The sequence below is a fragment of the Gymnodraco acuticeps genome, unplaced genomic scaffold, assembly GCF_902827175.1.
Source record: "Gymnodraco acuticeps unplaced genomic scaffold, fGymAcu1.1, whole genome shotgun sequence".
NCBI classification, from domain to species: Eukaryota; Metazoa; Chordata; class Actinopteri; order Perciformes; family Bathydraconidae; genus Gymnodraco; species Gymnodraco acuticeps.
Genome location: NW_022989947.1, coordinates 2,928,632 through 2,953,399, shown reverse-complemented (window position 1 = coordinate 2,953,399; position 24,768 = coordinate 2,928,632). Strand labels below are relative to the sequence as shown.

The window sequence follows — 24,768 nt, the reverse complement described above, 5'->3', positions numbered from 1 at the left end:
AGTTTATCTAATTTAGCAGTGATTCCATGTCAGCCACAGCTTGTTACAAAAAACATGACTGATAGTGTGTTTAACAAACTTAAACTAGCTTTATTAAATGTCAGGTCTATGGCAGGAAAAACATTTTTAATCAATGATTTTATCACTGAGCACAATCTCGATTTTATGTTTTTAACAGAAACTTGGATTGAACAAAATAACAGTGCAGCTGTTCTTATCGAATCAACCCCTCCCAACTTTAGTTTTATGAGTCAGGAAAGAATGCATAAGAAAGGGGGTGGAGTTGCTATTCTGTTCAATGATTCCCTTCAATGCAGGAAGACATCGTATGGAAACTTTGATTCTTTTGAATATGTGGCCCTTTAGCTGAAATGCTCCTCTCGAGCTCTGTTCCTAAATATCTATAGACCACTCAAATACTGTGCAAGCTTTTTTGATGACTTTACTGAACTGCTGTCTATAGTGTGTATTGACTTTGACCGTCTAGTCATTGTTGGTGATTTTAACATCGATGTTGACAACCCCCAGGACAGAGGGGCTAAAGAACTGTTTTGTGTTCTTGATAGCTATGGACTGACTCAGCATGTGACGGAGCCCACGCACAATAAGGGGCACACTCTGGACTTAATTATCTCAAAGGGTCTGAATATCTCTAAGGTTGTGGTGACTGATGTTGCACTCTCTGACCATTCCTGTGTTTTCTTTGAGAGCTCTATTTTTGTTCACAAAAATGTTCAAAAAGAGGTAACCACAAAGCGATATTTAACTGAAAATACTAGGGAAATGTTTACTCAGAATTTTTCTTCCACACTTGCCCCTGCTAACATCTCAGTAAATGAGCTAGTAGATCATTTTAATTCAAAAATAAAAAATGTTATAGATGCCATTGCTCCAACTAAGGTAAAGGAAGTGTCTGGCAAGAAAATATCTCCATGGAGAAAGGCCATGAGCGTGAAAACAGAAAAAAGAGAATGTCGAAAAGCTGAACGCAGGTGGCGAAAAACAAATCTCCAGGTTCACTTTGAAATCTATAAAGAGAGACTTGGCCTTTATAATTTGGAATTGAAAAACGCACGACAATCGTTCTTCTCTGACATCATTACCAAAAACAAAAACAATGCACGTGCCTTGTTTGCTACCGTCGACAGACTAACTAACCCCCCAGTGTCAGTAGCCTCTGAATTTCTATCCACCAGGGCGTGCAATGATTTTGCCTCCTTTTTCACTGACAAAATTCAGAAAATCAGACAAGCAGTCAGTGCCTCTGCATCAGGAACAGCAAATGTTTTGTCTCTGTGTCCACTTAACATCAATTCAAACATCATGACACAATTCCATCAGATTAATGATAAAAACCTAGAGGACATTATACAACTTCTGAAATCCTCCTCCTGCTGCCTTGATATTATTCCAACAGGATCTTTTAAAGATGTTTTGCCTTGCATGGCCTCAGATCTACTTCATATAGTAAACAAATCTCTTCACTCAGGTATTTTTCCACAGGCCCTGAAAACTGCAGTCATTAAACCGCTCTTAAAAAAGAATAATCTAGATGCTTCAGTAATGAACAATTACAGGCCCATATCAAACCTCCCATTTCTAGGTAAAATCATTGAAAAAGTTGTTTTTCAACAGTTGAGTAATTTCTTGCATTTAAATAGCTGTTTTGATGTGTTCCAGTCAGGCTTTCGTCCAAACCACAGCACTGAGACTGCTCTTGTAAAGGTCTTTAATGACATCCACTTAAACACAGACAGTGGCAGAACTTCAGTGTTAGTATTATTAGATCTCAGTGCTGTGTTTGACACTGTTGACCACAGCATATTACTAGACCGACTGGAAAACTGGGTGGGACTTTCGTAAACAGTTCTAAATTGGTTTGAATCCTACTTAAAGGACAGAAACAACTTTGTTTCTATAGGTAAATACACATCTGAGTTGACAAATATGACATGTGGGGTTTCTCAAGGCTCCATCTTGGGGCCTCTTCTCTTTAACATATACATGCTACCGCTGGCTCAGATAATGAAAAACAACAAAATAAGTTACCATAGCTATGCAGATGACACACACATTTACGTAACAATTTCACCAGGAGACTATGCTCCAATTCAAACACTGAGTAAGTGCATTGAACAAATCAATGACTGGATGTGTCAGAACTTTCTCCAATTAAACAAAGATAAAACTGAGGTAATGGTTTTTGGAGCCAAGTCAGAACGTATAAAAGTTAGCGCTGAGCTTCAGTGTGCAATGTTCAAAACAACAGATAAAGCCAGAAATCTAGGTGTAGTCATGGACTCTGACCTGAGTTTCAACGGTCACATTAAAACAGTTACTAAATCAGCCTACTATCACCTAAAGAATATATCTAGGATTAAAAGACTAATGTCACAGCAGGATTTGGAAAAACTTGTCCATGCTTTTATCTTCAGTAGACTCGACTACTGCAATGGTGTCTTCACAGGTCTCACTAAAAAATCTATTAGGAAGCTGCAGCTGATTCAGAACGCTGCTGCTCGAGTCCTCACTAACACTAAGAAAGTGGATCACATCACTCCTGTTCTGAAGTCTTTACACTGGCTTCCTGTGTGTCAAAGAATAGATTTCAAAATACTGCTGCTGGTTTATAAAGCACTGAATGGTTTAGGCCCAAAATACATTTCCGACTTCCTGCTAAATTATGAACCATCCAGATCTCTCAGGTCTTCAGGGACTGGTCAGCTTACTGTCCCCAGAGTCAGAACTAAACATGGTAAAGCAGCGTTCAGTTATTATGCTCCAAATATCTGGAACAAACTCCCAGAAACCTGCAGGTCCGCTGCAACTCTGACTACTTTTAAATCCAGGCTGAAGACTTTTCTTTTTGTCGCTGCTTTTAATTGAACTATTCATATCTTAGACTGCACTGTAACTTTTATCCATGTACTTTTTCTTTTAATGTTTAATTGAACTATTCATATCTTAGACTGCACTGAAACTTTTATCCATGTATTTTTTCTTTTAATGTTTATTTTATTAGCTTTTCTTTTTAATGACTGATTTTAAATGCCTTTTTCTTAATGTCTTTCATTTTTTGTAAAGCACTTTGAATTGCCTTGTGTTGAAAAGTGCTATATAAATAAACTTGCCTTGCCTTGCCTAATAACACTCCCTTCTCTATCACTGTCTCTCTTTCTCTGTGGCTCCCAGGTGAGTCTCTGATCTGTCACACCTGCAGAATGGGCTTCAAAGGGAGATGTCTGTATAGCTCCACGGAGAACTGCACCGACAGTCAGCCCAGCTGCTTCTCAGCAGATCTTGGTGAGCAACAACTCAGGGATCATGTGATGGGAGTATCCCGCCTCAGTAAACACTATTATTCGCACACTGTGAGACACTGCAGAAGATGAAAAACTTGTTCTGGCTGTACAGATTGAGGTGTGACCGGACATCAACAATTAACAATGACTTGCTGCTCCATCTTGAGGCATGACTTGGTTTTGCATGATTGAGACGATTGACATTTATACATTTACTGCAGCCCTTCCTCAAAACAATCTATTGGAAACTGATTTGTTTACCTTTCTTGGCTGGTGAGTTTATGTATCAATTAGAAACCAATTTTTTATTTGGATTATGGCGTTTTTTCACAATCACTTGGATGTAGCATACAGGAGGATTATCTTTGTAAAAAAAGGAAAAGTTACATGTAGATTTTACAAGGCTACTTGGAAAAAACAAATAAAGGTTATGATGTAGATCTGAATACAGACTGGTTCACTGTTAATCATGTAAAAGGATAATTCCTTGAAAAATACACCAAACATTTAGTTTAATGTCACTTCTTCAGAAGAAACGGTTCCCATTTAAAAAATGAATCTTGTTTACAATATTGACAAGAGCAAAACATGGTGATGGAGATCTGTCTAATATTTATCTTACTCTCAGCAATAAAGTGAATGAAGATATTTCACAAAATGTTGGACTAAAAATTGACATCATGCTTTGGAAAATATTATCCCTACATGTCACATGCATTTAATTTGTATTAAAATGGGTTCCAATCATAATGGGCAGCAGTACAAATCACTCCTAAGCCCTTTGAGGAAGATAGCAAGATGAATATATAATATAGTCTTACTGCTTTGTCTTGAGGAACATGTTTGGGTGAGTCAGTCTTCTTCTTTAACAACATGTTCTCTTAAGCCATTGTTGATGTTTCTATGGCACAACTGAGCACCTGCCATGCCCAAAGCAAACATTATAAACTCTCTAATGCCACCCACAGGGTGAAACGTTAATTACACGCTGTCTTGGGTTAGACTAGTACAGATAGATATACACATGATATGGTGGTAGAAAGCAGCTGAGTACATTTTACGGGTACCTAAATCATACTTTAGGATTTCCATTTTCTGCCACTTAATTTATAACTTCTTTACTACATGTAGTATGTACTTTGAATTCCAGTTAACTTTTACTTAGCAGCTGCAGTAGTCAACAGTTCTCTGCAGATTATGATTGTTTTTGTATAATGCTTGGTTACAGATAAAGTTACCTAAAATACAAATAAGTCTAATGTCAGGCTGCTCAGCTACAATGTCACAATGCTGCTCACAGATATGCAACGCTAATAACAATCCGATCTGAATCATTGCTTGTTCTCTTTAAAGGTCACCTATTGTGCAAAATCCACTTTTTCATGTCTTTTATACATAAACATGTGTCCCCTCTGTGTAAAGAGATTCTGAAAGTTTCAGGAAAAAAGATTCGCTCTCTTTTTGTCCTGATCCTTTTATATAAAAAATGAGCTGATCAGGTTTTGGCCCCTTTATGATGTCATAACGGTTTTTTGGCTTGTGTAACCATTAGCCAATAACCAACCCCCACCGTATCACCTGAATCTCTAAATATCTCGCAGAGGGGCGTGGGGAGTGGCTCCTTATTTTCATCTAAAGCAGGGGTGGGGAACCTCCGGGGCGCATACGGCCCGCGAGACTATTTGGTACGGCCCTCGAGGTAATTTATAAACACACGCAAAAAAGAAAATAATTAAAGAAATCTAGACCGCAAAATAATTAAACAAGCGAGTGCCTGTTTTTCCTGGCCAAGGTCAGGGACCTTGAACACAACACGAGCCTAACGTGTATAACGTGTATGTCTCGTCTGACTGGGGTGCAGTTCTGACGGAGAGCACCAGAACGCGGCTCGGGCACTTCAGCTAAAGAGCCGTACACATGCCGCAGTTTTTGCGTGTCTGTGTCTTTAGTTGTAAGCCCAGTGGCGATCTGTCATACTGATCATACAGTCAATAACTTTGTTGTTATTAGCATCTGGTTAGCTAGCTATGCTAACGAATATAAGAAGCTTTTTCTACAACCAGTGAGGTAAAGGCACATCTTTATATGATCATTATAGTTATAAAAAACAAGAGAATAAAGTAAACAGGTATAAAATACCATATGACAGTAAAAAAAAAGTTGTTATTAATAAACAAGAATAGAGTTTGAAAGGGGTGTGATTTGTAAAATATCCATAAAGAAAAACAGTTCTTACAGTTCTTTTTCATATGGGTGTTGAGAGATGTATCCAGATCTCTTCATGTTGCTCTCAAAGTGCAGCAGATAGATGCTTTTAACTTCAACATTAAAAACAAAAAATCTCCCCGACCCCCCTAGAGTAGGTTAGACCCCCCCCCCCTCCCCCCCCCCACACATCTTGGGTCCATATCTTTCTGTTTTGGAGGTCATGCCACACCGTGCACGTGCATGCATGCGCGAGTTATGGTGAAATATCTGGATTAAGAGGTTGCTTTTTCTTTGCACAGCATGAAAGAAAGGTGAAATGAATGGGCTGTGATTTTTGTTTTTTTAAGCAGAGGTCAATCATTTGTACGGCCCTCGGAGAATGTTGAAAAAATTGAAAATGACCCTTGAGAGGAAAAAGGTTCCCCACCCCTGATCTAAAGTAACAGACCCAGAATTAGCACTTTTGAAACAGGGCTTAAACAGAGGGGATTATGGGATGCTACAATGCATGATCTGTTTGGTATTTCGAGCCAAACACTTCAGAGACATGTTTTGTATATATCTGAGACCTATAATGTATTGATAGATAATACAATAGTATAATAGGGGACCTTTAAGTAACAGTCTTTGACTTGTTGCTTCTTCACTGAGTTATTAATTTGAACCTCACACTCTGATCTACTTTTCCTCCCTCAGCTTTCAACATCAGTCAGTTCATATCCCTGCACCATCAAGGCTGCATGCCCTTATCTCTCTGCAACAAAACTGAATCGGGAACCCTCCTGACGGCAGGATACACCATCACCAGGGCCTGCTGCAGCAAAGACCGCTGTAACGGGGCCACATCCATCCACATCCCTCTCACTGCTGCTTTGGGCACCGCCCTAATGGCCATTTGGAGCACGTGGAGCCTTTAAACGAAACAAAAGAGATCCTATTCATGACTGGGTGTTTTCTCTGTATGCACGCATGAAATAATGTAATTGACCTACTTTGGATACACTCCTTTATTGGTATAAAACCCATTGTTGTAGTCTCTGGTTTAAAATTGTACTGTAATAAAGTTCTTGCTGTCCATGTCCTATTCTCATGAACATTGACAGACTTCGGCCACTACAAAATTATATTTTATCTGCTTGAAACCTTTTTCTGCATGTTGAAAGTTAATAATAAAGTTGTTCACGCTCAAATGTATTGTTTGTGAGTTTTTCTTCCAAGCTGAGTTTCTGTTTAAAACAACTCCCTCTTCACACAGGAACTCCAAACAAGATGAACCACATTCTTGCTCCTTACCTTTTCTGTCAGTCTTAACAAAGTCTTCTCATTAAGTCTACTAAAACTCACTTGATTGAAACAGGTATTTAGACCATTCAGCACTTATTTTTTAGAGCTAATTGTTGCTTTTTTAAACCTCAAGTATGAAGAGCGTTTGGACAGCAGGGATTGTGCTGAGTGCCATCATCGTCGCAGGTTAGTTGAGAATAACTACAGGTTGTATGACTGCTGCCTTTATTCCTTAGTTGAAAAATGTCTTTTAAACTGAGCGTTGACTGACTGTACCAACTAAGTGTGATTTTCATGTCTATGTTAATCGTACATTGTAATTTAATGATAACTAGTCTAAATAAATAGCTTTAACCGTTGCTTGTAAGGCCTTTTTATGATTAGGTCTCAGGGGATTTCACTGCACTGCAGCTCAATTATATTCAGTCAGTCGGGTATAAGTGTCTGGTCTGGTCCTGATTATGTTTCATAAGAGTCCCTGTTCAAGATGTTGTGGCAATAAACAAGGATACATAAAGCTTTATTTGTTCTGCCTCAAACACAGCAGAGAAATTAAAAGCAGTTTTAAAGCATATTATTACTGACACCAGAATCCTCACACAGTTATTTGTATTTTTAATACCAAAAGGATCAACACATTTCAGGTCTGTTGGTGCTTAATCGTATGACCAAAACAGCTAGCATGCACCTTTGAAGACTCCTGCAGTACGGATTGTATTTTTACACTTTTGATTTTATACATATTAAACAAACTAGCTTTGTTCAATGCAGTGCTGGTTGAGGAACTATAATCTAGCACATGAACAGTTGACCTCTGTGTAGATAAGAAATGTTGAGGATATGTTGTTGAGCGAGTTACTGTACTGTATCTGATTTCACATGCCGTCTTCTTCTTTTCATTGAACAGCACAATGCCTGACCTGCCGTCAGTGCCCTGTTGGTGTTTTTGGGACATGTCTGTTTGGAAGCGACACTGTATGTAATAATGGGACTGAGGGCTGCTTTCGTGGGGAAGCACGTAAGGAAAACATAATAGGCCTACTGTGAATTAACAAGGGTTGGAATGTAACTATAACATGTAATAATAAAACTAAACATAATAACTTAGCATCAAAATATTGACTGCAGCTGCTACATGACAAAATAGTTTAAAAGGCTTTGGATTTCATCACATTTTCTTAATTTCTGGATTTGCCATGGCACTTTAGATGATTACAACAATAGCTCAAGGACAACAGAAGTAATGTAGAGTTAATGTAAACATTTCCAAAAATGAATAGCATGAACAATATTAAAAGCTATAACCCCTCTGCCAAGAAGTTTTCATCATGTGCATTGATTTGTGTCTGCTCCAAGAATGAATGGGACTTTTGGATAGAGTGCTTGCTACTTTCAGTCCAAAAGAGCTGGACACAATCACATTTTGTACACCACATAATGCAGTGTAAATTAAGCCCTATTTTTTGTGAAAGTGAGGCTTGAACGCAAATAGTGACATTATTACAGTGTGCAATCAACCTTTACTTCATAAGAGAGCACAACACGTGTATTTTGCCACTTTAACAAGTAGATTTGATTTTAATTTGCTGTCATCGTCTTCTGGTTTCCATTTCTCCCAGAGTTCAATGCGACAGGAACTCTTACCCTACACATCCGCGGCTGTGTGGACTTGGATCTGTGTGGGAAGACGTTGTCCGGCAGCATCCTGGGAGCAGGATACACCAGCAGCTTCCAGTGTTGCACGACTAACCTGTGTAACGGAGCTGCGTCTGTCCAGCTGTCTGTGACTGCAGCCCTCTGTGCCGCCGTGCTGTCCTCTCTGTGGGGCTTGTGGTAGTTGTAGTTTTACATGACCTGTTTCTTATTATTATCTTATTATTAACATTAATGTGTCCACTCCTTTGTACTATATATATTCAAAGATAATATTTCAAACCGAAGCTTCATTAAAAAGCATCATCATGCCATTTTCTTTTTACTGGTGTCCTCATAATTAAATAAAGACTATCTTTATTGAAAAGCCCAAGTGGGAAAGAGACTCTTCTATTCAAAAGTTTGAATTCACCTGCCACAAAAGTTTAATTGGTAATTTTAGAGTTTTACTCTTTATAAAAAAATGTTTGGTTTGAGCAGGACAATTAGGCGGAACATTTCCAAAATACAGGAATTCTTTTTTCTCCAGTGAATCACATTTTAGGGCCAAAAGTTGCTTCATAACATAAAACATTCTGATTCTGGTGTAAAAATGACGTAAATATTGGTTCTTCACATGTGCGTGGCAAAATGGCTTAACGCATGAAAACACAAAAAAACTATATTTGAAATAGGATAAGATAAGATGGTACTTTATTGATCCCAATTTGGGAAATTGTTGATATTGTTAAACCAATAGAAAGTCAGCTATTTCTTATTTGACATAGTTTTTTCACATTTGAGGTTCAGATTTTATCTGCTCAACTTAAAATTCAGTCAATACTTTTATTACTTTATGAAGTAGTCCCGGCCTGAAGTTTTAGTCAGAGTAATATCCCCCCCTTCTGGCAACAAGATGTTTGTGCAGCAGTCAAAACCTTTTTGAAGGTTAAACCCAGGGCCGTCCCTCCCTACAGGCCGATCGTGCAGACTGTGTGGGGCCTCACCTTGCGGAGGGGGCCTCATCTTGCGGAGGGTGCCTCAACTGAGCCGAAAATGCGGCGCACCTATGCGCTGCAGTTAGTGTGGAGCGCCACGGTTTCGCCGCTGCAAGGCTCCACTAGCACCTCTGTTTCGCGAGCGTCGACAGGGGGGGGCCCTGTCGACGCTCGCGAAACAGAGGGCCTCATCATATAACTTTGCGTGGGGCCTCGTGTTGGACAGTGGACGGCCCTGGTTAAACCTTTTCTATCTTTGCACAGACTTCAGAGCGCCCCAAATATAAAGAGATAATTTGCTTGGTTGCAGTTCAAAAATGATAGAGGGCCAATCCTGGGTTTTTGAATGTATGGTAAAAAAAATTGTAGGGCCGGTTTGCTGATTTAACCAACCTTGGGGAATTTAACAAGCTACAGTTATTTTGTTCCCAGTAATTTAGCGTAGTTTATTTTTAATTGTATGCAACTAATAGATGCACAATAGAAAATACTTAATTAATTAAGGTTACAGAAACACTAGGTTTGCTTGTACTATTGGCATGTTTGTATGGCGTATCTGGGAAATGTTGTGAACACAGCCCAGCTACAGTCTACATGTGATCTAGTTACTCCTGTTCCACCACTTGACTTTCAAGTCTTTCAAAGGCAAGGACACAGTCAAGTGCAGGGCCGGCCCTAGACTTTTGGGGGCCCTAAGCGAGCTTTGGCTTGGGGGCCCCCCTCACTCTAGCGCATTCTCACTACACACAATACAGAACCAACTTTTGTCTTATGATGTTAGCATAAGCACACATATTGTATAAATAAGCATGTAAACACCGTGGACCTAACATCCTCTAGTCTAGGGGGGTCCCGGGGCATGCTCCCCCGGGAAGAAAACAATTACCGGTTGCCTTGTCACAGTCAATCTGCTCAACAAAATATGTTTTCCTGCGATGATGGTTCTTCAGGACTGCTTCTTAAGCTCTAATCACACTCTCGCAGACTTTTCCGGTGATTCTAAAGTAGATGACAATGTATGTGTGTCGCTTAAGAGGAAAAGATGCCTGGTTTTTTTGTTGTTATTACTGTCAGGAAATGTACAACCTAACCCTGGTCCGCCCAGTAGTAGTAGTCAGATCGCTACTCCTGCTGATTTTAAAGCTAGATCTGGGTTGGGTTTCATCCACTTGAATGTGCGCAGTCTGTTAGGTAAACTAGATTTTGTCCGTATCTGGGCGAGCTCGACTGATGCTGACGTCATTGTTTTATCAGAGACGTGGCTAAATAAATCTATTTTGGCCTCTGACATTGCCTTAAATGGTTTTAATGTGTATCGTACCGACCGGCCTAATAAAGGTGGTGGCGTTGCCATTTATGTTAAGAATAAGTTCAGTGTAACCGCTGTAGTTTCCAAATCTATCAGTAAGCAATTTGAATTTTTAGCCTTAAATATAGAAGTGGCAAAGGGTCAACAGGTCATGGTCGTGGGCTGTTACAGACCCCCCTCAGCTGTCAAAGACTCCTTGTCTTCGCTAGCAAATATTTTATCGCAACTAGACTACAAGGAAATAGTGCTACTTGGAGATTTTAACTGGGACTGGTTAACTGCAGTGTCAGAGGATTTTAAAAACCTTTGTATCTCTTTAAATGTTACTCAGATTGTTGACAGTCCTACTCGCCCTAATATTAAGTCCCCAAATAAATCCTCCCTAATTGATCTCATTTTAACTAATGTTCCCTATAAATACTCAGCTGTGGGAGTATTTGCGAATGATCTGAGTGACCACTGTGTTGTAGCCACAATTAGGGACACTAAGGTCCAAAAGGTTAAACCTCGTATTATCATCAAGAGAGACATCAAACAATTTGTGGAGCAGGGTTTTGTACATAATCTGTTTGGGTTTGATTGGGGAAAAATCGATCTGTGTGCTGATGTAGAAACCGCATGGTCTTATTTTTGTCTTGGTTTTATGGAAATTATAGGCGGTTATGCCATCACTTACTGTACGGAGGCTCAGTCACTGGTACTTTTTCATTTACAAAGCCATGTTGGATAAACTACCATCTTATATCTGCTCCCTGATCTCTCTGCGAATTGAAAGTACTTATTGCCTGAGATCGCATGCTGTGGTTTTATTAAATGTGCCAAGTGATAGGACTGTCTTAGGGAAGAAAGCTTTTAGATGTGCAGCTCCACTAACATGGAACAGTCTGCAAAAAGAATGGAAAATTACCAAGCTAGTACCACTACATGTTTTTAAAGCTCGGTTGGATGCTACAAAATCAGATGCTGTTGGTACCTGTACTTGTGGTTAAATATGTAAATTGTAATCCCTGTACATTTTGCTGTATGATGTCCTTTTGTTGTTCTGTTGTTTATGTCTTCTTGTGGAACCTACTGCTGCAGGTCTCCCTTGAAAAAGAGATCATTGATCTCAATGGGATTTTACCTGGATAAATAAAGGTTTTGAATTGAATTGAATTGAAGATTGTTTTTTAAATATTGAAGTTAAAAGCATCAATCTGGTGCACTTTGAGAGCAAAATTAAGAAATCTATGGATACATCTCTCGACACCCATATGAAACAGAACTGTAAACTGATTTTTCTTTATGGATATTTTACAAATCACTCCCCTTTTAAACTATATTCTTGTTTTGTCATATAGTATTTCATAACTGTTTTTCATTTATTCTCTCTGGCTGTCCATCTCATAATGTTCACACAGAAACTAGCTGTCAATAGGAATATCATTCAGAAGAATTATAATTTCATGCAAAAATCTGTCACAAAAAGAGGTTGCACATTTAAATTCAGGTGTTGTTACGGCAACGTCAGTGGCCAAACAGCCACATTTACTGCTACAAATACGTTCAAACATGCTGTCGACACGTAAAGCAGTGAAAACTATGCCACCATTTCAGCTGACTTTTTCTCAGAAATACTGTCACATAACATCCATATATTTCAGTGCTAGGTTGATGCTTAGCTAAGCTAACTATGAAACACTTCTAGCTTCATATCGAACAGTAAGTCAACAGAGCTTTCTTTGAAATCACCAGGTAACGCTAAAAAACATAACATTTAGATTGTATGACAAATTGTTTATTTAATATATCTGGCTAGCTATAGCTACTTGCTAACGGTTTAGCTTACCCCCGCGATTCAAAGTAACATCAACGTAGCTCTAATTTATGCTTTGCTTACATGTTCGCATAACTTGGAAGTTTACTGACATTTACATACCTTGTTTACCTGGCTCAAGTGGTGACTGTTGTTGTGTGAGCCACCACTTGAGAATTGTCATCTTTTTTAAGAACAAATGTTCAAAAACTCTGAGTCCGACTGACAGTTTATTTTAAACATTGTCACAGCTCACAGGATAGGTACCTGTCAGCCAATAAGACAAATGTTTATTTCCATTCAACTCCCTGGTTGGTCTGGTGCCTTGCCTCTGTTGCATTCACTGAACACGGGAAATTACATTCCTACCGTCCTCTAGTCTCATGATGAGGCTCAGGTAAAGCACGGTTAATGTATTATATGATAGACTAAATAATATAATACATGACTTTGAGAGTAGGCAATCTAGGCATATTAACAAAATTAATTAAACATACTTATCACGGCGAGGGTGTACTGAGATAAAAAACATTTCCTTTTTTTTTCGTTGCTAGGGGGCCCTTAGGGGCTGCGGGGCCCTTAGTGGCTGCGGGGCCCTTACGGCCCGTCCACACAGCGGCGTGCGTTGAAGCTTCCAACGCTTCTGCCCATTCACTTTTAATGGGGTGACGTCACTTTTAGCCGAAATGCATTTTGGGAAGCGACGTGGAGCGTTGCTGGCGTAGCTGGCGTCAAAAGTTGAGCAATGTTCAACTTTTGACGCCTCGACGGAGGCGTCAGCCAATGAAATCCCGTTTATTCAAATCTGCCAGTACAATCGCTAGCCAATCAAACCGCGTGTATTCTGGGAGAGACTACGCAGGTCATTTCCTCATATTCAAAAAAATTGAGGGGAAATTCATTGTAGCGGTAGTGAATCACCCGGTGCTGTATGATCAGTCTCTGTTCATCTACCGGGATACAAACCGGAGGAGCGAGGCATGGAAGGAGGAGGCAGAGACAGTGGGTGAAACTGGTAGGTTTTCGCCTGTTTGGGGATTTTATATCCAGTTTACTTCGTTTTAACATTGCTATTGCTTTGTATGTCGGGGGCGGGAGATTCATGTGATTGGTTGTTGGTCGTGTTGCTCGCAAAAAATCCCCAAGCTTCAGATATGCCCACCTCCAAGCGTCAACGCACGCTGCTGTGTGGACGCTCCGTCAGTGGCTGCGGGGCCCTTAGTGGCTGCGGGGCCCTTAGTGGCTGCGGGGCCCTTAGTGGCTGCGGGGCCCTAAGCGGCCACTTATGTTGCTTAATGGGTCGGGCTGGCTCTGGTCAAGTGCACTGACTAAATACCAATACACCACAACCTGATTATGTGGGGCGAAGCCTGCGAGCTAGTTCTGGCAGTCAACAAACAATGATACATTTACACTGACGCGCCTCGTCCCTTACTAACCAACCAACCAAACTCTCCTAAACCTGGAGCTCTATTTAAGCTGCCAGATCTGCCTGCCGCTACATCACCAATGCTGCTGCTGCTACTTCCACGTTGCTGCCCCACCACCACCCGAGCCTCCATCCCAGCATCCACCTGTAGGCTCTGGGAAAAGTTATTTAATCATCACTCAATGTTCTATGTAAATCTGTGGAGTGATGAGGCCCGAGCGCCAAACTCAGATATGCTGCTTCTAATAAACATATCAAAGAAACATGTGAGTTTTCTGACTAAACAAAAGCTTCAGCAGCAACCTGTAAACATATATTATTTTGAAAATTAGGAAATAAAAAACAGAATTACCAGTCAGTGTTTTTATTGAATGAATGTTAAAGGTAAAAATATGTTGTACTACCTTGTCATTTTCTTTCATAATTTCAGTTCGTAAACATAAATGTCGAAAAAAAACGACCTCGGAGTCAGTTTCAGGTACGTTGCAGAATGAAAGCAGCGGGTGTGGGTGGAGTTCAGAGAAGCCTTGAAAGAGAGACTTTCGGCCGGCACCAAAGTTGTTCCCCTGTTCAGAAAGGAGGTCAGAGGGTGTGTGCCAATGAGGGAGGCATCGCACTACTTAGCCTCCCAGGGAAGGTTTACTCTTAGGTGCCGGGAAGGAGGGTCCGGTCGATAGTTGAACCTCAGATTGATGAGGAACAATACGGCCTGGTCGTGGAACGATGGAGCAGCTTTTCACTCTTGCAAGGATCCTGAAGGGGGCCAGGGAGTATGCTCCTCCGGTTTAAATGTGTTTCGTAGATTTGAAGAAGGCGTTTGACCAGGTTCCCGGTCCCTAGTGTGAGGTGCTGCAGGAGTATGGGGTGAGGGGGTCACTTCTCAGGCCATCCAATCTTTGTACGCCCAAAGGGAGAGCTGTGTCCGTGTCCTAGGAAGTAAGTAGGACTTGTTTCTGGCGAGGGTTAGCCTCCATAAATAACTGCTTATTGTCACCAATCCTGTCTGTGATTTCAAGGCGTAGTCGTGGGGGAGTGATGCTGTGGTTCGGTGGGCTAAGGATTGCATCGCTGCCTTTTCCAAATTAAGTGGTTCTGATTGCGATCGGTCTGCGACCTTCATCTCTCCTTCGTACGGTTAATAGCCGAGTGTGAAGCAGCTAGGATGAGGGCCAGCACCTCCAAATATGAGGCCATGGTTACTAGCAGGAAACCAATGGACTGTCCACTGTGAGTATAGAATGAGTCCTTACCCCAAAGTATCAAATATCTCTGGTTCTTGATCTCGAGTCGAGAATATCTGAGCAGCAGGACTGGCATTGCAGTCGCATTACCGCACCGTTGTGACAAAGCTATCTCTATATCTTCATGCACAAAAACTCTAGATATATATTTGGAACCGGGTTCATTCAACTAAGACCCCGGCCACACGAGGACGAAAACGGCTAAACGCATAGGATTAACGCAATCGCAAACAAGCTTTTTGTCCACACGCAATAGTTATCCGGATAGTGTCTGCCCACACGAGACCGCTCCGTTTAGCTCCAACCGCTGGATAAGCTGCAGTACATATGCAGGAGCCTGTACGTGGCGCTGTAACTTCCTCCACAAAAGCAGCGAAGAAGCATGGTTGTCACGGTTGCCCTTCTGTTTATTCCCCGCGGTGGGGGCCGAGGGAACCGGGCAGAGTTTTTCGCCAGTCAACGTGTATTAAAGTTTAAACCTTCCGACAAAATTATAAATTTGCCGGTCAAAGGTCTTCTTAGTTATTTATTGAGCTTTAAAACAAATGAATAACGACTCTATATAATATAATAATAAAAATACACGGAGCCTCTCTTTTTCCACCCTCTCTTTGGACAGCATCAGTGTCTGTTTCATGCAGCAGCTGATCCAGTAATGAGTGACCCGGCCGACAGTAAAAATAAACATATTTATAACTAGTTTAGGTAGTTTGAGAGGTGTCTCCGTCCTGTCAGATTAGACTTCACTCGCGTTTATGTCCATATCGAGAGAAAGATAAATAATCTGAATTCAGTGTGCAGTTTACTTTGACGCGGGGGTGAGCAGCAGAGGTGGGGAGAGGCGGGGCTATTGCGCAATCATTATCAGAAAATGATCGCTGAAGCTGCAGTACATATCCACAAAAGCAGCGAGTAAGTTCCCCCCCGGATGTGTAAGTCTGCTGTAGATGTTGCACAAAGAACTGTAGCATAGTCAGTAGCGTCCGGAGCACGATAGCAACTCTGCGATCCGCCATTGTTGTTGTTGTTGGTGGCGAAACACATCAGCAATGGCGCGGGGTACGCGGAGGTGAGCAACAGAGGTGGGGAGCGGCGGGGCTATTGCGCAATCACTATCAGAACATGTTCGTATCGGGCGCACACACGGAGACGTTTGACCCCCCAGAGCGTTGCGTATGCCGTTCTATCCACCTTGGGACCCGTTGTCGTTTCCTCAGTCGTTTAGTGCCGTATTCGGTCGTCCTCGTGTGGCCGAATGGTCTATATGACACTAAACAGTAACGCAAACGGCCGTTTTCGTCCTCGTGTGGCCGGGGCATAAGCATACCCTATCCCACTGGTTGATCACCCTCTGATCTACTTGACCCCCCCTCCTATCCCTCCTGACTGTGGGATACACCATCACCAGGGCCTGCTGTAGCACAGACCGCTAATACGGAGCCATATCCATCCATGGTTCAACGTTGTACTGTAATAAAATATTTCCTCCAGGCTGTGATTGTATGAGTTTTGGGGAAAAATAACGTATTTGTCACGCAGCAGGAACATAAAATAAGATGAACAACATTCTTGCACATATCCTCTTCAGTACGTTTTCATGAAATATTTTCATTACCTTTATCTAAGTTCACTTGACTAACACAGGTATTAAGACCACTAGATTCATTCTTTAAAAAGGAATTTATTCTTCTTTTAAACCTCAAGGTATGAAGAGCGTTTGGAAAGCATGGAATCTAAAATAGTAATTGAATGGTAACTATAGTATAAATAAATAGCTTGTACTGTTTCTCATTACTTGAGAAAAACTAAGAAAAACACTTTTTTTAATGGCCCTTCATGACTAAGTCCCAGGTGGATTCACTGCATTGCAACTTAATTAGATTCAGTGTGGTACAAGTGTCTGGTCCAGCACTAATTACCACAGATCTAGCAGAGTATTCCTGCTTTTGTTTTATAAGAATTAGGAGCAGAAACATCTAAAGAAGGATAAATCAATGTTTGTTTATTTACTCACTAAAATGCAACAATGCAAACCTTAGCTAGTAATTAAAAGCAGAAATGAAATAATTGGTCAATTATGGATCCGTCAAGAACTTTGGATGTCAAATTTAGTATTTTAAAACTGGCCCCAGAATAGTCAAAGAATGATTAAACTTTTCAATTAGATCATTAATATTCAGACCTGTCAAAACTCAAACTTAAGAACAATAAACCGTATTTAATTTTGTCTTTATTTACATTATTTAATTTCCTATTCTGTTCTTTTAAAAATCCCATATTCTATTGACATGTATATAGACTTTTTGCACAACTTTTGATTTTGTATTTTTGTATTTGATACAAGCGGCCGAGATGGGTTTTCTCCGCAGGGTGGCTGGTGTCTCCCTTAGGGATAAGGTGAGAAGTTCGGTCATCAGGGAGGGACTCGGAGTTGAGCCGCTCCTCCTTCGCGTCGAAAGGAGCCAGTTGAGGTGGTTCGGGCACCTAGTTAGGATGCCACCTGGGCGCCTCCCTAGGGAGGTGTTCCAGGCACGTCCAGCTGGGAAGAGACCAAGGGGTAGACCAGGTGGAGGGATTATATCTCTTCGCTGGCCTGGGAGCGCCTTGGGATCCCCCAGTCAGAGCTGGTTGATGTCGCCAGGGAAAAGAAAGTTTGGGGCTCTCTGCTGGAACTGCTACCCCCGCGACCCGACCACGGATAAGCGGAAGAAGATGGATGGATGGATGGATGTATTTGATTAGATATGTTGCATTGTTGGAGGAGCTAAGGTCAGAAGAATGTCATTGCCATTTCTACACTGTAGCTTTGTGCATATGACAATAAAATCTTTGAATCTTGAAATGTAATCCAACTACCATCAACTCTAAAGAATCCAGGAAGTGACTGCATCACAGACTGTATTTTTTTCACAAATTAAACAAATCAGCTTTGTTCAATGCGGTGCTGGTGCAGGAACTGTTCTCTTATCTGTAAAGGTAAGAAACATGAAACTATGTTGTTGAGCGAGTTACTGTTCTGTGTATCTGATTAACACATGTCATCTTCTTCTTTTCATTGAACAGCACAATGCCTGACCTGCCGTCAGTGCCCTGTTGGCATATCTGGGACCTGTCTCTCTGGAAAGGACCTCCAATGTGGTGCAAATGCAAAAAACGTAAGGAAAACACTCTTAATATACTTTGAATACACAAGGTTCAAATGTAACTACAGCACGTCATAAAATAAAATATCATAAAGCGGCAAAATCATGACTGCAACACGGCTAATTGTTTCAATTGGTTATCACATTTTCTTAATTTTTCCAATTGATGTTTACAACATTTTCACAGAGATTGGATTGAAATCACATAACAAGGTTAAACAACTACAGTTTTTAAAAGTGATTGTGCAAAGTCTGATAGACTCTTAATACAATCAATAGTTCAAAACAAAATAAGTCATTGTAGAGTTGATGTAAACACATTTTCCAAAAATCAACAGAGTTCATTTTAAAAGGCTTGAAGCCTTCTGCCGACAGGTTTTCGTCATGTAAAATAGTTGAACACAATCACATGTTCTATTTTGCATATTTGCAGTGTAAATTCTTTTTGGGCAGATGTGACCTGGACAACATTTAGATATCAATCAAATCTAGACCTTCAAAATGTAGGTTAATACACTTCATGTGTCTTGTTTGCTTGCCTTACAGTGCTAATACATAATATAGTTGAGATCTTTTGTCCAAAAATGCTCCTCAGACTCTATAAAGAGCCTATCTTCAGAAATATCACTAGTCTATCACCCTCTGATCTACGTGTCCTCCCTCCAATCCTTCCTGACTGCAGGATACACCATCACCAGGAGCCACATCAATCCCTCATCCGTCTCACTGCTGCTTCGGGCGACCTAATTACCGTTTGTGGTACAAAAGACCTTTAGGAAACAAAAGAGATCCTATTCATGACTGGGTTTTCTCTGTATGCACTCATGAACTAATAGCTATAATCGACAAACTTGATTAACTTTGGACACACTCTTTTTGTGATTGTTGTCGTCTCTATGGTTCAAAGTTGTACTTTAATAAAATGTTGTGCATTCGATGTTGGAAGTGTGGGGGAAACTTCTGAAGCAATCGGAGTCAGGACTCAGAGAGACACGAGGAGAGCTGGAGCTTTGATGGCAAACACTGACTGAGAATTCACAAGACATGTCACGGGCCACGAGTTAACCACACGGTTGAGATGCCACAATCAATTCTGAAGAACCCTCCTGTAGCTCGAGGTTTTAACTTCAGAGTGTAATAATCAACATTCTTCAATAGATAGACTAAACAGCTGAGGACACTGAATCCCATTTGTTGTCGCTCGGGGTCATCTGCACCCCGAGAAGGATGTGTTCCAGGTGTCCCACAACAATAACTATCTCTGACCGAAGTTGCCCGATCATAAACTGGCAACAACAACAAAATGCTTGGGCAGCCCCTCCTTAAGGGAGATAGCGGCTGCCCAAGGTTGGGCATCTGCGTCAGAGGGCAAAAGGTAAACATGTATACAGAATTATTCCCTGACAGGAAGTCATTTTTTTGTAATGAAATGCAGCAGGAACACAAAACAAGATAAACAACATTCTTGCACATAACCTCTTCAGTGAGTCTTAATTAAATCTTCTCATTACCTTGATGTAACTCACTTGACTAACACAGGTGTTAAGACCGTTAGCTTCATTCTTTAAAAAGGAATTTGTTCTTCTTTTAAACCTCAAGTATGAAAAGTGTTTGGACAGCAGGGATTGTGCTGAGCGCCATCATCGCCGCAGGTTAGTTGAGAATAACTACAAGTTTTACGACTGCTGCCTTTATTCCTTTATCTATTCGAAACATGTTTTTTATTCTGACCTCTGTACCAACTTAGTGTTATTTTCAAGTCTTTGTTAGCACAATCCAACATAGTCATTGAATGATAACTATAGTATAAATAAATAACGTGTACTGTGTCTCATTACTTGAGACAAACTAAGAAAAACACTTTTTTTAATGGCCCTTCATGACTAAGTCCCAGGTGATTTCACTGCATTGCAGCTTAATTAGACTCAGTGTGGTACAAGTGTCTGGTCCAGCACTAATTACCACAGATCTAGCAAAGTACTCCTGCTTATGTTTTATAAGACATATTAGCAGTAACATTGATTTAAAGGCAACATAAAGATACACCTCCCTGAATGTATATGAGTATATGTTTAAGTTGTTGTAGTAAAGAAGGAAAATCAATGCTTGTTTATTTACTTGTCTAAAATACAACAATGCAAACCTTAGCTACTAATTAAAAGCAGTGATTCACTAATAGTCAATTATGGTCACATTTTGCATTTTAAAACTGGCCCCACTCACAGTGATGATTTTTTCAATTAGATCAATACAATTCAGACCTGTAAAAAACTCAAACTTAAGAACAAAAGCAAGAGTTTATCGGTTGGAGTAGATGTTAATTTGAAGAAATTGGTTTAAATATGCTTACTTGCTGAGAGTTAACTCTCCAGTTAAACTTGCCATGTTGCAGTTAGCTTAGCACAAAGAGTGGTAACAGGAGGAAACAGCTAGCTTGGCTCCCTCCAGATGTTATCCAAATACCATCACCTCTAAAGACTCCAAGAAATCTATCTGTCTGTCTGTAACTTTGTGTGGTATTGTTACCACTGATCAGGTCTCTCTTGAGAATGAGACCCTGTGTCTCAATTAGATTTGACCTGTATAAATAAAGGCTAAATAAAAATGAAATATCACCTCAGCACAGATTGTAATTTTACACTTTGGAATGTTTAAACACAAACCAGCCTCTTTCAATGCGGTGCTGGTGGAGGAACTATAATCTTATCTATAAAGATAAGAAACATAAAACGATGTTGCTGAGCAAGTTACTGCTGTGTATCTGATTAACACATGTCTTCTTCTTTTCATTAAACAGCACAATGCCTTACCTGCCGTCAGTGCCCTATTGGCACATCTGCGACCTGTCTCTCTGGAAAGGACATCCAATGTGCTGCAAATGAGCTCTGCTTTCAAGGGGAACTAAGTAAGGAAAACACTCTGAATATACTATGAATACACAACGTTGAAATGTTTCTACAGTATGTCGTAAAACTAAACATAATAAATAAGCATCAAAATCATGAATGAAAACTCATCTCTTTCGACTCCACTTCGAGCAATAGAACTATTAACAAAGCACTTATATACTAATAAAGGACTGGCTTATCTAAAGCCAGTTGAGTAGCACTTGAAATGTTTTAGCTCTATGAAACCTGATGTACTTATATGATTCTGTTTTCTTCAAGTTTGTATTTTGTTGGTCGAACGCACTTATTGTACGTCGCTTTGGATAAAAGCGTCAGCTAAATGCAATGTAATGTAATGAATGACACACAAATTGGTTATCAAATGTTCTTAATCTGTCGCACACATATTTGCGGCGTAAATAATTTTTTGGGCGGTTGTGACCTGGAAGCAGACAAAATGTGTTGAAAGTTAGGGAACGAATATAAATACCAATCAAATCTAATAGTGAAATGTTTACATTGTGCAATCAACATTTACGTTATATCAATATAAGAGTAAAAAATGCCCCTTTTGCCCCTTTAACAAGTAGATTTGCTTTTTTATTTTATTTGCTGACATTGTCTTCTGGTTTCCATTTCTCCCAGGGTTCAATGGGACAGAACAGGTATCCCTGCACAAACGCGGCTGCCTGAGCAGCACTCTGTGTGGGACACTACTGGACAGCAACTTGCTCGGTGAAGGATTCACTGCGTTCCTCCAGTGTTGTGCATTTAACCTGTGTAACGGAGCTGCGTCTGTCCAGCTGTCTGTGACTGCAGCCCTCTCTGCCGCCATGCTGTCCTCTCTGTGGGGCTTGTTGTAGTTGTACATTACCTGTTTGTTTCTACAGCAGTCCCCTGAGAAGATATGTTCACTTTTTGCACTTATTATGATATGAAGTGATCATTATAAATCAGAATACTTTATTATTTACTTTGATTTGTCCTATCTACTATGTATTCAAAAGATCATTTTCCAACCTATGAAGCATCAATAAAAAGCATCACTATGATATGTTTTTTTTGTGTTGTCATCATTGAAACAGTATTTGAGGAAATAGGTGATCAGAGGTGTGAAGTGGGGTAAAGAGAAGTCAGAGGTAGAGCAGTGTGACATAAGCTCGAGGAGGTTGCCAGTTATATGAGTAGGCGGGGATGGAGACAGTTATTCAAAAAATGATTTTAGCAGGAGTAGTAAATCAGACAGCTTCTCTTTTGAGGTGATTTAGTCACCAAGAAGTACAAGCTGCAGACCAGTGTCAAGTGTCAAGGATCTAGTTCCACAAGAAAATCCCCCAATAGGACGGTAGAGGACAACAATAACAGCGTTAACTTAAAAAGAAGGAGAAAATGTGGAAAAACTCAATTGGGAGTTAAGAAGACCAGTGGGTCTGGGTGTGTGGATTTGTCTGGTGTGATCCAAGTCTCACTGACTGTAAGGAAATCCAGGGATTGATGGAAGGCGTAGCCAGAAATTAACCTTGTCTTAGCAGACTTAGTAGCAGACTGGCAGTTCCCCAGGACGCCTGTGACAAAGCGATTTGTGTAAGTAGAACGAGAAAACAGAAAATTGGCCAACTTAAATTTGGATTTGCGCCCACTAGACTCCTTCAAGGCTCCTTTGTCTTTAGTTGTCTTTGTCTGACAGGGCTGATACTTCAAGAAAATACTGGTTTATGAGGACACATGCTTCATTAAATCGTTGGTTGTTGGCTAGAGCTCCACATCACTATGTAACACTCGCTCCTATATTGGCTAGCGCTCAAACACATTGTACAGGCTAAAGGGTGTGACATCTCTAAGTTGTCGACCAATCACAACAGAGCCGGCCAGCTAACCAATCAGAGCAGACTGGGCTCTGGTTTCAGGCAGAGGGGGGAAAGAGGTGCAGCAACACAAGCAGTATGAGAAACATAAAGCTTTTTTGAACATTAAGGCATGTAATCATGTCACAGTAGAGGCACAAAATACAAATATGAACCTGGAAGTGAGCATATGAGGGCCCTTTCATGTCGAAATCTTAGAGCTAAAAACATTCTTTAAATGTTGTAATACGTTGCAATTTTCCTTCATCACATCAGGTGTTGGTAAAAAATAAATGAAGACAAAAATGATACATCAAATTTCAGTGATATAGAATAATTCGGAAGATGGCCTTGGGAAACAACAACCTCTTATTACAGAAGGTTTTTCTTTATTCGATTGTGAAACTGCGTTTCACTCAGCGAGAGTGGAACATTTTCCTTTTTGACCAAAGAAGAAGTTTTACAAAGAAATCAATAAAATAAAGAAGCAAAACTAATACTGCACAGTGGGGCGGATCTAGACAAATATGCATGGGGTGGCAAGAGGGTGGCAGGAGATTTTGAGGGGTGGCATCCCCTGACAGAAGTATATGCTGATTTAAATCGCAATCATATCAATCAATTAGGGGTGTAACGGTACCCGTACTGAAATTATTCGGTACGGGCCCTTCGGTTCGGTACCGAACGAATATAGCGTTAAACGTAAAAAATTGAGAACATGAACAACTTTCTGGAAATAATCTCAGGTATATATCATAGAGCGAGCAAGTCATTTCATTGGATGAGAGGCATACTATGAGAGCTGGTCACAGGGATGCGTTCATATGTAGTCAGTAATTTGAGGAACTGTCGAAATGGCGAACGCAGATAAAGTTGAGCTCGAAAATCCTCCAGCATCATTGAAGTCTCCGGTTTTGGAACATTTTGGTTTCGCAGTTACGTACAAGGATGACGGACAAAGACAGGTGGACTGAACCAAAGCTGTTTGTCGGCATTGTTCAACTAACATTGGTTACGCGGCTGGCAATACATCACACTCATTTGAAAAGGCATCACCCGAATGTGAATATCACCGGTACCAAAAGAAAATGACTGAAGTGCAAACCCAACTCCCACTAGCATTTAAGCCTCCACCACTCGCAGAAAGTTCAGACCGAGCCAAAGCTATTACAAACACCAAATATCCTTATGTTGCCATGTTAGCAAAGCGCTACCTGGCTGTATCTGCTGCCACTGTCCCTAGCGAGGGTGTTCTCCACAGCAGGAGACATGGTTAGTGCCAGCAGATCTGCCATTTCAGCAAGCAATGTGGACAAGTTCATCTTTCTTTAAACAACATGAAAATACAATGACAAGCAAGTCCTAATGTCAAGCTGGCTGCTTAGGTACTAGTACAGTTCAAATACAGATTATTTCAGTTCATCGAAATGCTGCACCTTAATGTTTATTTTACTATATTTTGTATTTATTTGAATACATTAGTCACAGTTTAATAATAATTTTAAAAAAATATTTTATGTTTTGTGATAATTGTTTCTGCTGTACCGAAAACGTAACGAACCGAACCGAACCGTGACCTAAAACCGAGGTACGTACTGAACCGAAATGTTTGTGAACCGTTACACCCCTACAATCAATGTTAACTTGGAAAGCCACAATATTAATATTTTAACTCAATCACATAGGTGATATTAT

At 40.4% G+C, this 24,768-nt stretch overlaps 1 protein-coding gene across 3 annotated transcripts; it reads left to right on the top strand.

Annotated features, from left to right (window-relative positions):
* Window positions 1–17,915: 17,915 nt before the first annotated feature.
* LOC117542542 (protein Bouncer-like) lies at window positions 17,916–22,286 on the top strand. 3 transcript variants are annotated; one of them, XM_034210262.1, is made up of 4 exons: window positions 17,916–17,967; window positions 18,262–18,353; window positions 21,139–21,246; window positions 21,875–22,286. In XM_034210262.1, exons 1-4 carry the CDS (start codon window positions 17,927–17,929, stop codon window positions 22,090–22,092), a joined length of 459 nt encoding a protein of 152 aa, XP_034066153.1. In that variant the 5' UTR covers window positions 17,916–17,926; the 3' UTR covers window positions 22,093–22,286. The 3 variants fall into 3 exon arrangements, with proteins under 3 accessions (XP_034066153.1, XP_034066154.1, XP_034066155.1); XM_034210263.1 differs by having other exon boundaries at window positions 17,950–18,174; XM_034210264.1 differs by lacking the exons at window positions 17,916–17,967; window positions 18,262–18,353 and adding an exon at window positions 19,768–19,993.
* The last annotated feature ends 2,482 nt before the right edge of the window (window positions 22,287–24,768 follow it).

Coding starts and splice junctions, on each gene's coding strand:
- LOC117542542 (XM_034210262.1), top strand. CDS start 17,927: ATGTATTTGATTAGATATGTTGCATTGTTGGAGGAGCTAAG. Junction 17,968..18,261: donor GCATTGTTGGAGGAGCTAAG/GTCAGAAGAATG, acceptor TTCATTGAACAG/CACAATGCCTGACCTGCCGT. Junction 21,247..21,874: donor CTGCTTTCAAGGGGAACTAA/GTAAGGAAAACA, acceptor CATTTCTCCCAG/GGTTCAATGGGACAGAACAG.